The 12,421-nt window shown below is 49.5% G+C and overlaps 1 protein-coding gene across 3 annotated transcripts in view; it reads left to right on the plus strand.

The window, feature by feature from the left end:
• The window catches only part of cadm3 (cell adhesion molecule 3), a 127,538-nt gene that overhangs the window by 94,852 nt on the left and 20,265 nt on the right, over positions 1-12,421 (plus strand). For all 3 annotated transcript variants that reach the window (XM_014141079.2, XM_014141081.2, XM_014141083.2), the window contains exons 5-7: positions 518-655; positions 9,396-9,566; positions 10,135-10,225. In XM_014141079.2, the coding sequence (XP_013996554.2) occupies positions 518-655; positions 9,396-9,566; positions 10,135-10,225 (400 nt within the window). The remainder of the gene's footprint in view (positions 1-517; positions 656-9,395; positions 9,567-10,134; positions 10,226-12,421) is intronic.

A 12,421-nucleotide genomic window follows, 5' to 3' on the forward strand; every position in this document is an offset into this window, starting at 1 on the left:
GAGGAAGGGTTAGTTATTCAAAAATCATGTCAACCTCTATTATTTCACACAGAGTGAGTCCAACACTTGACTTCTGAACTAACATAGGCTTGCCTAAAAAAAAGGGGTGAATACTTATGCAAAGACAGTAATTTATACATTTTTTAATTAATTTGTTTAATAAAAAAAAAAAAATTGTTCTTTTCACTTTGACATTATGGCGTATTTTGTGTAGATCAATGCCAAAGAAATACAATTAAATCTATCTCAATCCCACTTTGTAACGCAACAAAATATGAAAAAAGTTCAAGGGGGTTTAGACTATAGGTTCTGTATGTCCACTGGCTGTATTCCATTCTGTCTCTACTTTATGCTTGTAGTGTAATTCTGTACTGTATTCTGTCTGTATGTCTTCTGTATGTCTGTCTGTGTTTTAAAGGAGCAATCTGGAGTTGGTACATACATTTTTACAGTAGCCTCAAGAGCTTAGTTCAAATCTCTCTCTCTCTCTCTCTCTCTCTCTCTCTGTCTCCGTCAGGGGTCCCTGGTAAGCCCCAGATCTCTGGCTATGAAGACACCGTCCAGGAGGGGGGTAAGGTCACCCTCACCTGCACCAGCTCCGGGAGCAAGCCCCCCGCCAAACTACGCTGGTACAGGAACCAGGAGGAACTTACAGGTAAGGGTGGAGGGGGACAGGAGGGGAGAGATGGAGGGAGGGGGAGAGGAGGGAAGAGAGAGAGAGACTGGAGAGGGAGACAGGAGAGAGGGGGTAGACGGGGGAGAAAGAGAGGGCAAATGGAAGAGGGGGGTATATGGGAGAGAGAGAGTGGGGGTATATGGGAGAGAGAGACAGGGGGTAGACAGGAGAGAGAGGGGGAGGGTATACAGGGGAGAGAGAGAGAGGATAGATGGGACAGAGAGAGGTGGGGTAGATGGGAGAGAGAGAGGTGGGGTAGATGGGAGAGAGAGGGGTAGACAGGAGAGAGAGGGTAGATGGGAGAGAGAGAGGGGGTAGACAGGAGAGAGAGAGGTTAGATGGGAGAGAGGGTAGATGGGGGAGAGAGAGATGGGGTAGACAGGAGAGAGAGAGAGAGAGAGAGAGGGTAGATGGGAGAGAGAGAGAGGGGTAGATGGTAGAGAGAGAAAGAGAGAGAGAGAGAGGGTAGATGGGAGAGAGGGAGGGGTAGATGGGAGAGAGGGTAGATGAGAGAGAGAGAGAGAGAGAGAGAGAGAGAAGGGATAAATGGGATGGGGGGGTTAGACATATAGGGAATAGGGTGCCATTTGGGATGCACACAGCATGTACTATTAGGATATATTGAGTGACATTGGTTCCAGATAAACCATGAGAAGACAGAGGAAGAGCTGCAGATAGTGAAAGTGGAAACCATCCCCCTGGTGTTGGAGTCTTTATGAGAGGAGAGCACCCCCCTGGTGTTGGAGTCTTTATGAGAGGAGAGCATCCCCCTGGTGTTGGAGTCTTTATGAGAGGAGAGCATCCCCCTGGTGTTGGAGTCTTTATGAGAGGAGAGCATCCCCCTGGTGTTGGAGTCTTTATGAGAGGAGAGCATCCCCCTGGTGTTGGAGTCTTTATGAGAGGAGAGCACCCCCTGGTGTTGGAGACTTTATGAGAGGAGAGCATCCCCCTGGTGTTGGAGTCTTTATGAGAGGAGAGCACCCCCTGGTGTTGGAGTCTTTATGAGAGGAGAGCACCCCCTGGTGTTGGAGTCTTTATGAGAGGAGAGCACCCCCTGGTGTTGGAGTCTTTATGAGAGGAGAGCATCCCCCTGGTGTTGGAGTCTTTATGAGAGGAGAGCATCCCCCTGGTGTTGGAGTCTTTATGAGAGGAGAGCACCCCCTGGTGTTGGAGTCTTTATGAGAGGAGAGCATCCCCTGGTGTTGGAGTCTTTATGAGAGGAGAGCATCCCCCTGGTGTTGGAGTCTTTATGAGAGGAGAGCACCCCCTGGTGTTGGAGTCTTTATGAGAGGAGAGCATCCCCCTGGTGTTGGAGTCTTTATGAGAGGAGAGCATCCCCCTGGTGTTGGAGTCTTTATGAGAGGAGAGCACCCCCTGGTGTTGGAGTCTTTATGAGAGGAGAGCATCCCCCTGGTGTTGGAGTCTTTATGAGAGGAGAGCATCCCCCTGGTGTTGGAGTCTTTATGAGAGGAGAGCACCCCCTGGTGTTGGAGTCTTTATGAGAGGAGAGCATCCCCCTGGTGTTGGAGTCTTTATGAGAGGAGAGCATCCCCCTGGTGTTGGAGTCTTTATGAGAGGAGAGCACCCCCTGGTGTTGGAGTCTTTATGAGAGGAGAGCACCCCCTGGTGTTGGAGTCTTTATGAGAGGAGAGCACCCCCTGGTGTTGGAGTCTTTATGAGAGGAGAGCACCCCCTGGTGTTGGAGTCTTTATGAGAGGAGAGCATCCCCCTGGTGTTGGAGTCTTTATGAGAGGAGAGCATCCCCCTGGTGTTGGAGTCTTTATGAGAGGAGAGCATCCCCCTGGTGTTGGAGTCTTTATGAGAGGAGAGCATCCCCCTGGTGTTGGAGTCTTTATGAGAGGAGAGCATCCCCCTGGTGTTGGAGTCTTTATGAGAGGAGAGCACCCCCTGGTGTTGGAGTCTTTATGAGAGGAGAGCATCCCCCTGGTGTTGGAGTCTTTATGAGAGGAGAGCATCCCCCTGGTGTTGGAGACTTTATGAGAGGAGAGCATCCCCCTGGTGTTGGAGTCTTTATGAGAGGAGAGCACCCCCTGGTGTTGGAGTCTTTATGAGAGGAGAGCATCCCCCTGGTGTTGGAGTCTTTATGAGAGGAGAGCATCCCCCTGGTGTTGGAGTCTTTATGAGAGGAGAGCACCCCCCTGGTGTTGGAGTCTTTATGAGAGGAGAGCATCCCCCTGGTGTTGGAGTCTTTATGAGAGGAGAGCACCCCCCTGGTGTTGGAGTCTTTATGAGAGGAGAGCATCCCCCTGGTGTTGGAGACTTTATGAGCTCAACTCTGTGTGACAGTTAATGTGTGTGCTGCTGTGCAGTCTTATGGCTGAAGAAAGGGACCGAGGAGAGGCTGAGGAGAGGAGCATCATGGGTCAATGTGTTATTATGACACCCTCTCATACAATGTTTGTGTCCCAAATAGCACCCTATTACCTATGTAGGGCACTACCTTTGGCCAGGTCCTATAAGGCCATTTGGGCCACAGGAATTGAGCGCTGTGCTGTAAGAAGCTAACTGAGAGAAACGAGCGCATAGATCGCCACTCACTACTGCTCCTTTGACGGGCTTACAGAGATTAAAGAGGCTCAGAGGGGAGGGAGAGGGGGAGAGAGAAGAGGGGAGGGAGAGAGAGAGAGAGAGAAAGAGAAGAGAGAGCTAGAGAGAAGAGGGAAGGAGAGAGGGGAGGAAGAGGGAGGGAGGGAGGGAAAGGGGAAGAGAGGAGGGAGAGAGGGGGATGGAGAGAGAGGGGGAGAAAGAAAAGGGAGGGGCCGTATTAGGAGAGAAACAGGAGAGGTAGGGGCCGTATTAGGAGAGAGACAGGAGAGGTAGGGGCCGTATTAGGAGAGAGACAGGAGAGAGAGGGGCCGTATTAGGAGAGAGACAGGAGAGAGACAGGAGAGGGAGGGGCCGTAATAGGAGAGAGACAGGAGAGGGAGGGGCCGTATTAGGAGAGAGACAGGAGAGGGAGGGGCCGTATAGGAGAGAGACAGGAGAGAGACAGGAGAGGGAGGGGCCGTATTAGGAGAGAGACAGGAGAGGGAGGGGCCGTATTAGGAGAGAGACAGGAGAGAGAGGGGCCGTATTAGGAGAGAGACAGGAGAGGGAGGGGCCGTATTAGGAGAGAGACAGGAGAGAGACAGGAGAGGGAGGGGCCGTATTAGGAGAGAGACAGGAGAGAGACAGGAGAGGGAGGGGCCGTATTAGAAGAGAGACAGGAGAGAGACAGGAGAGGGAGGGGCCGTATTAGGAGAGAGACAGGAGAGAGACAGGAGAGGGAGGGGCCGTATTAGGAGAGAGACAGGAGAGAGACAGGAGAGGGAGGGGCCGTATTAGGAGAGAGACAGGAGAGGGAGGGGCCGTATTAGGGAGAGAGACAGGAGAGAGACAGGAGAGGGAGGGGCCGTATTAGGAGAGAGACAGGAGAGAGACAGGAGAGGGAGGGGCCGTATTAGGAGAGAGACAGGAGAGGGAGGGGCCGTATTAGGAGAGAGACAGGAGAGAGACAGGAGAGGGAGGGGCCGTATTAGGAGAGAGACAGGAGAGAGACAGGAGAGAGAGGGGCCGATTAGGAGAGAGACAGGAGAGGGAGGGGCCGTATTAGGAGAGAGACAGGAGAGAGAGGGGCCGTATAGGGAGAGAGACAGGAGAGGGAGGGGCCGTATAGGGAGAGAGACAGGAGAGAGACAGGAGAGGGAGGGGCCGTATTAGGAGAGAGACAGGAGAGGGAGGGGCCGTATAGGGAGAGAGACAGGAGAGAGAGGGGCCGTATTAGGAGAGAGACAGGAGAGGGAGGGGCCGTATTAGGAGAGAGACAGGAGAGAGACAGGAGAGGGAGGGGCCGTATTAGAAGAGAGACAGGAGAGAGACAGGAGAGGGAGGGGCCGTATAGAAGAGAGACAGGAGAGAGACAGGAGAGGGAGGGGCCGTATAAGGAGAGAGACAGGAGAGAGACAGGAGAGGGAGGGGCCGTATAGGGAGAGAGACAGGGGAGGGAGGGGCCGTATTAGGAGAGAGACAGGAGAGAGACAGGAGAGGGAGGGGCCGTATTAGGAGAGAGACAGGAGAGAGACAGGAGAGAGAGGGGCCGTATTAGGAGAGAGACAGGAGAGGGAGGGGCCGTATTAGGAGAGAGACAGGAGAGAGAGGGGCCGATAGGAGAGAGACAGGAGAGGGAGGGGCCGTATTAGGAGAGAGACAGGAGAGAGACAGGAGAGGGAGGGGCCGTATTAGGAGAGAGACAGGAGAGAGACAGGAGAGGGAGGGGCCGTATTAGAAGAGAGACAGGAGAGAGACAGGAGAGGGAGGGGCCGTATTAGGAGAGAGACAGGAGAGAGACAGGAGAGGGAGGGGCCGTATTAGGAGAGAGACAGGAGAGAGACAGGAGAGGGAGGGGCCGTATTAGGAGAGAGACAGGAGAGGGAGGGGCCGTATTAGGAGAGAGACAGGAGAGAGAGGGGCCGTATAGGAGAGAGAGACAGGAGAGGGAGGGGCCGTATTAGGAGAGAGACAGGAGAGAGACAGGAGAGGGAGGGGCCGTATTAGGAGAGAGACAGGAGAGAGACAGGAGAGGGAGGGGCCGTATTAGAAGAGAGACAGGAGAGAGACAGGAGAGGGAGGGGCCGTATTAGGAGAGAGACAGGAGAGAGACAGGAGAGGGAGGGGCCGTATTAGGAGAGAGACAGGAGAGAGACAGGAGAGGGAGGGGCCGTATTAGGAGAGAGACAGGAGAGGGAGGGGCCGTATTAGGAGAGAGACAGGAGAGAGACAGGAGAGGGAGGGGCCGTATTAGGAGAGAGACAGGAGAGAGACAGGAGAGGGAGGGGCCGTATTAGGAGAGAGACAGGAGAGGGAGGGGCCGTATTAGGAGAGAGACAGGAGAGAGACAGGAGAGGGAGGGGCCGTATTAGGAGAGAGACAGGAGAGAGAGGGGCCGTATTAGGAGAGAGACAGGAGAGGGAGGGGCCGTATTAGGGAGAGAGACAGGAGAGAGAGGGGCCGTATTAGGAGAGAGACAGGAGAGGGAGGGGCCGTATAGGGAGAGAGACAGGAGAGAGACAGGAGAGGGAGGGGCCGTATAGGAGAGAGACAGGAGAGAGACAGGAGAGGGAGGGGCCGTATTAGAAGAGAGACAGGAGAGAGACAGGAGAGGGAGGGGCCGTATTAGGAGAGAGACAGGAGAGGGAGGGGCCGTATTAGGAGAGAGACAGGAGAGGGAGGGGCCGATTAGGAGAGAGACAGGAGAGGGAGGGGCCGTATTAGGAGAGAGACAGGAGAGAGACAGGAGAGGGAGGGGCCGTATTAGGAGAGAGACAGGAGAGGGAGGGGCCGTATAGGGAGAGAGACAGGAGAGAGAGGGGCCGTATAGGGAGAGAGACAGGAGAGGGAGGGGCCGTATAGGGAGAGAGACAGGAGAGAGACAGGAGAGGGAGGGGCCGTATAGGGAGAGAGACAGGAGAGAGACAGGAGAGGGAGGGGCCGATTAGAAGAGAGACAGGAGAGAGACAGGAGAGGGAGGGGCCGATTAGGAGAGAGACAGGAGAGAGACAGGAGAGGGAGGGGCCGTATTAGGAGAGAGACAGGAGAGAGAGGGGCCGTATTAGGAGAGAGACAGGAGAGGGAGGGGCCGTATTAGGGAGAGAGACAGGAGAGAGAGGGGCCGATTAGGAGAGAGACAGGAGAGGGAGGGGCCGCATTAGGAGAGAGACAGGAGAGAGACAGGAGAGGGAGGGGCCGTATTAGGGAGAGAGACAGGAGAGAGACAGGAGAGGGAGGGGCCGTATTAGGAGAGAGACAGGAGAGGGAGGGGCCGTATTAGGAGAGAGACAGGAGAGGGAGTGGCCGTATTAGGAGAGAGACAGGAGAGGGAGGGGTCGTATTAGGAGAGAGACAGGAGAGGGAGGGGTCGTATTAGGAGAGAGACAGGAGAGGGAGGGGTCGTATTAGGAGAGAGACAGGAGAGAGACAGGAGAGGGAGGGGTCGTTTTAGGAGAGAGACAGGAGAGAGACAGGAGAGGAAATATGAAGGGAACGAGATAAAGACAAAACGTCTGGGTACATGTAGTGCACTACTTTTGACCAGCACATTAGACCAGTTCATTTCCAGAAGCAGTTCAATCCATAGGGCTCTGGTCCGAAGTAGTGAACTACATAGGCATTAGGGTGACATTTGGAACGAAGGGAGAGAGACAATACAGGCTATGAGGGAAGGGTCAGTGAAGGAAAAGTAGGAAGGATAAAGCAAAAAAGAAGGATGATGGTTGGGAGATTCAGGGAAGAGGACTGAAGCTGAAGAGGGTTTAATTGAATGAATAGAGGGGCTAAGAGATGTGAAGAGGCTTTAAATATGAATGCTCTTGTTCTCTATGTAAGGGTAAGGGCTATTGATCAGCTGAATGGATTAATATGTCTGGATTCAATTGGATGTAGATGCATCCCAAATGGATCCCTATTCCCTGTTTAGTGCACAACTTTTGACCAAAGCCCAATGGACTCTAGTCAAAAGTAGTGCACTATATAGAAAATAGGGTGTAATTTGGAACGCTGACATAATCAACATTTATGGTATCATTATGGTGGATCCCCAGATTTGAACTGTAGCCAGCCCCTGAGTGTGTGTGTGTGTGTGTTTGTGTGTGTGTGTGTGTTTGCGTGTGTGTGTGTGTTTGTGTGTGTGTGTGCGTGTGTGTGTGTATGCGTGTGTGTGTGTGTGTGTGTGTGTGTGTGTGTGTGTGTGTGTGTGTGTGTGTGTGTGTGTGTGTGTGTGTGTGTGTGTGTGTGTGTGTGTGTGTGTGTGTGCGTGCGTGTGTGTGTGTGCGCACTGGTGCGTGGGAGCATGAATGAGAAAAAGAGAAAGAGACAGAGAGAAGGAGAAAGAGAAATATCATCCATGTCATATTACTGAAATATTACTCAGTCAGTCAGTGGTATTTCTGTATCTTGAATATAAACTAATGTGACAAGCAGCTTTTCAGACAGTGATGGTATTATATCATACAGTGGTAGTATTATATCATACAGTGGTAGTATTATATTATACATTCGTAGTATTATATCATACAGTGGTAATATTCATATACTGGTAGTATTGTATCATACAGTAGTATTATATCATCAGTGCTAGTATTATATCATACATGAGTATTTTATCATACAGTAATATTATATTATACAGTTCTAGTATTATATCATAGAGTACTATTATATCATACTGTAGTATTATATCATAATTGTAGTATTATATCATACAGTGATGGTATTATACCATACAATAGTAGTATTATTTCATACAGTGGTATTATTATACCATATTGGTATTATATCATACAGTAATATAATATCATACAGTGGTAATGTTATACCATACAGTGGGAGTATTATATCATACATTAGTATTAAATCATACAGTGGTTGTATTATATCATACAGCGGTAGTATTATATCATGCCATATTATACCTTACATTAGTAGATATTATATCATAAAGTAGTGTCGTATCGTCCATTGGTAGTATTATATCGTATAGTACTGTTATATCATTCAATGGTAGTATTATATCATACAGTGGTAGTTATATACAATACAGTGGTAATATGTCATACAGTAGTATAATATCATTCAGTGGTAGTATTATATCAAACAGTAGTAGTATTATATCATTCAGTGGTAGAATTACATCATGCAGTAGTAGTATTCTATCATACAGAAGTAGTACTATATCATAGTGGTAGTATTATATCATACAGTGGTAGTATAATATCATACATTGATATTATATCATAAATTGGCAGTTATATATAATACAGTAGTATTATATCATACAGTTGTAGTGTTGTATCATTCAGTGGTAGTATTACATCATACATTGATAGTATTATATCATGCAGAGGAAGTATTATATCATTCAGTGGTAGTATTACATCATACAGTAGTAGTATTCCATCATGCAGAAGTTGTACAATATCATACAGAGGTAGTACTATATCATTCAGTGGTAGTATTATATCATACAGTGGTATTATATCATAATGGTAGTATTATTTCATACAGTGGTATTATTATATCATAGTGGTATTATATCATACAGTCATATAATATCATACAGTGGTATTGTTATGTCATACGGTTGTAGTATTATATCATACATTAGTACTATATCATACAATGGTAGTATTATATCATACAGCGGTATTACATCATACCAATGTATTATACAATACAGTAGTATAATTGTATCATAAAGTAGTATTATATCTACCATTGGTAATATTATATTATAGAGAACTGTTATATCATACAGTAGTATTATATCATACAGTGGTAGTATTATACATCATACAGTAAGTAGTATTATTTCAAACAGTTGTACTATTATATCATTCAGCGGTAGTATTATATCATTCAGTACTTGTATTATATCATACAGTGGTAATATTATATCATATAGTGGTAATATTATATCATATAGTGGTAGTATTATATCATTCAGTAGTTGTATTATATCATACAGTGGTAATATTATATCACATAGTGGTAATATTATATCATATAGTGGTAGTATTATATCATTCAGTAGTAGCATTATATCATGCAGTGATAGTATTTTATAATAATTTTATACAATGACAGTTAAAAAGAGTACCCATGGTGACAATTTGTGTATGTGTGTGTGCGTCTCTGTGTATGTGTGTGTCTGCGTGTGCACGTCCAGGTCGTCCTGACGTGGTGGAGACTAATCCAGACGAGGCCACCTACACAGTGATCAGTGAGTTGACTCTGACGGTGGGCCGTAGCGACGACAACACCCTGATCGGCTGTGCTGTTGACCACCCTTCTCTGTCCTCGGGTGAGAAGTGGACCGAACAGCCCATCAGAGTCCTGTGTAAGTGCTGCCCCCACTGGCCAAGCCCTGCCACTGCAACCTCATGTATATCATGATCATACTGTACGGTAGCCCAGGCTATGGCCCTTTCACTCATTTCATGGATACCTTGCGTCCTTTCATCACATCCTCTCATCGCCTCCTTTTGAAAATGACGGAGGGAAGCGAGGTGAGGAGAGGAAACGTGGGACCAGTATCCAAGGAGATGTGCTTCTAAGAAATTTGACTCTCCGTATGCAGTTATGCTTCTGCCTCTCAGTACTGCTGCTACTGCTGGTCATGTGTATACTGCCACCTGCAGGAGACTCGTTTGTTTACCACGCTGTCAGTGCTACAGCTAGGTCAATCAATCACATTCATTATAGAAATAACTTTTTACATCTGCAGTCGATACGCAGCCTAAAACCCCAGAGAGTAAGCAATGCTGAGTTAGGATATTATGTTAGTTTGCTCATACCTGTGTGTAGCAGTGCGTGTGTAGCAGTGCGTGTGTAGCAGTGTGTGTGTAGCAGTGTGTGTATCTTCTCCAGTGTATGTAATGTTACTGTATGTTGTGTCTTTTCTCTAGTCACCCCAGACGTCACTATCCAGCCTCAGAATGATCTGCCCAGAGAGGGAGAGAAGTTCATTATACAATGCATAGGCAATGGAAACCCGAAGTAAGAAACACACGCACACACACACACACACACACACACACACACACACACACACACACACACACACACACACACACACACACACACTCATGAACAACACTACTAGATCTGCTCCTCTCTCCCCCTCTCTCTCCCCTTTCTCCCACTCTGTCTCCTCTCCTCTCACCGTCTGTCTTCCCTCTCTCCCCCTCTGTCTCCCCCCGTCTCCCCCCGTCTCCCCTCTCTCCCCTGTCTCACACTCTGTCTCCCCTCTCTCCCCCTCTGTCTCCCCTGTCTGCCCTCTGTCTCCCCTCTCTCCCCTGTCTCACACTCTGTCTCCCCTCTCTCCCCCTCTGTCTCCCCTCTCTCCCCCTCTGTCTCCCCTCTCTCCCCCTCTGTCTCCCCTGTCTGCCCTCTGTCTCCCCTCTCTCCCCTGTCTCACACTCTGTCTCCCCTCTCTCCCCCTCTGTCTCCCCCCGTCTCCCCCCGTCTCCCCTCTCTCCCCTGTCTCACACTCTGTCTCCCCTCTCTCCCCCTCTGTCTCCCCTGTCTGCCCTCTGTCTCCCCTCTCTCACCTGTCTCACACTCTGTCTCCCCTTTCTCCTACTCTGTCTCCTGTCTCTTCCCCTCTGTCTCCCCCTCTCCCCCTCTGTCTCATCCTCTGTCTCCCCCCTCTCCTACTCTGTCTCCCCTTTCTCCCAATCTGTCTCCCCCTTCTCACCCTCTGTCTCCCCCTTCTCCCACTCTGTCTCCCCCCTCTCCCACTCTGTCTCCCCCTTCTCACCCTCTGTCTCCCCCCTCTCCCACTCTGTCTCCCCCTTCTCACCCTCGGTCTCTCCCTTCTCACCGTCAGTTTCCCCCTTCTCACCCTCTGTCTCCTCTCCTCTCGTCCTCCTGCCTCCCCCTCTCCCACTCTGTCTCTCCCTTCTCCCACTCTGTCTCCCCCTTCTCACCCTATGCTTCCCCATTCTCACCCTCTGTCTCCCCATTCTCACCCTCAGTCTCCCCCCTTCTCACCCTCTGTATCCCTCCTCTCCCACTCTGTCTCCCCTTCTCACCCTCTGTCTCACCCTCGGTCTCCCCCCTCTCCCACTCTGACTCCCCCCTTCTCACCCTCAGTCTCCCCCTTCTCACCCTCTGTCTCCCCCTTCACACCCTCTATCTCCCTCCCCTCCCCTCCCACTCTCTCACCCTTCTCACCCTCTGTCTCACCTTCGGTCTCCCCCCTCTCCCACTCTGTCTCCCCCTCCTCACCCTCTGTCTCCCTCTTCTCACCCTCTGTCTCACTGACTATATTACCCCATCACTGACTATCTCTCTCACCCTGTCACTGACTATCTCTCTCACCATGTCACTGACTATCTCTCTCACCCTGTCACTGACTATCTCTCTCACCATGTCACTGACTATCTCTCTCACCATGTCACTGACTATCTCTCTCACCATGTCACTGACTATCTCTCTCACCATGTCACTGACTATCTCTCTCACCATGTCACTGACTATCTCTCTCACCATGTCACTGACTATCTCTCTCACCATGTCACTGACTATCTCTCTCACCATGTCACTGACTATCTCTCTCACCATGTCACTGACTATCTCTCTCACCATGTCACTGACTATCTCTCTCACCCTGTCACTGACTATCTCTATCACCATGTTACTGACTATCTCTCTCACCATGTCACTCACTCCAATCTAACTCAGACTAACTCAGACTCTTGTCTGTCAAGGCTAAACTTTCCCTTGTTCTTCTTGTCCTCTCCAATAATTATAATAATTCATAATTATAATAATAATAATAATGCTTTGAACCTTTTCCTTCTCCCTCCTCATCCTCTTCTCGTCCCTCCTCATCCTCTTCTCCTCCCTCCTCATCCTCTTCTCATCCCTCCTCATCCTCTTCTCCTCCCTCCTCATCCTCTTCTCATCCCTCCTCATCCTCTTCTCATCCCTCCTCATCCTCTTATCCTCCTCCTCATCTCCTCTTCCTCCTCCTCTTCTCCTCATCCTCATCCTCTTCTCCCTCCCTCCTCATCCTCTTCTCCTCCTCCTCATCATATTCTCCTCCCTCCTCATCCCCTTCTCCACCCTCCTCATCCTCTTCTCCTCCCTCCTCATCCTCTTCTCCTCCCTCCTCATTCTCTTCTCCTCCCTCCTCATCCTCTTCTCCACCCTCCTCATCCTCTTCTCCACCCTCCTCATCCTCTTCTC

Source organism: Salmo salar, chromosome ssa14 (genome assembly GCF_905237065.1).
Source record: "Salmo salar chromosome ssa14, Ssal_v3.1, whole genome shotgun sequence".
Classification (NCBI taxonomy): domain Eukaryota; kingdom Metazoa; phylum Chordata; class Actinopteri; order Salmoniformes; family Salmonidae; genus Salmo; species Salmo salar.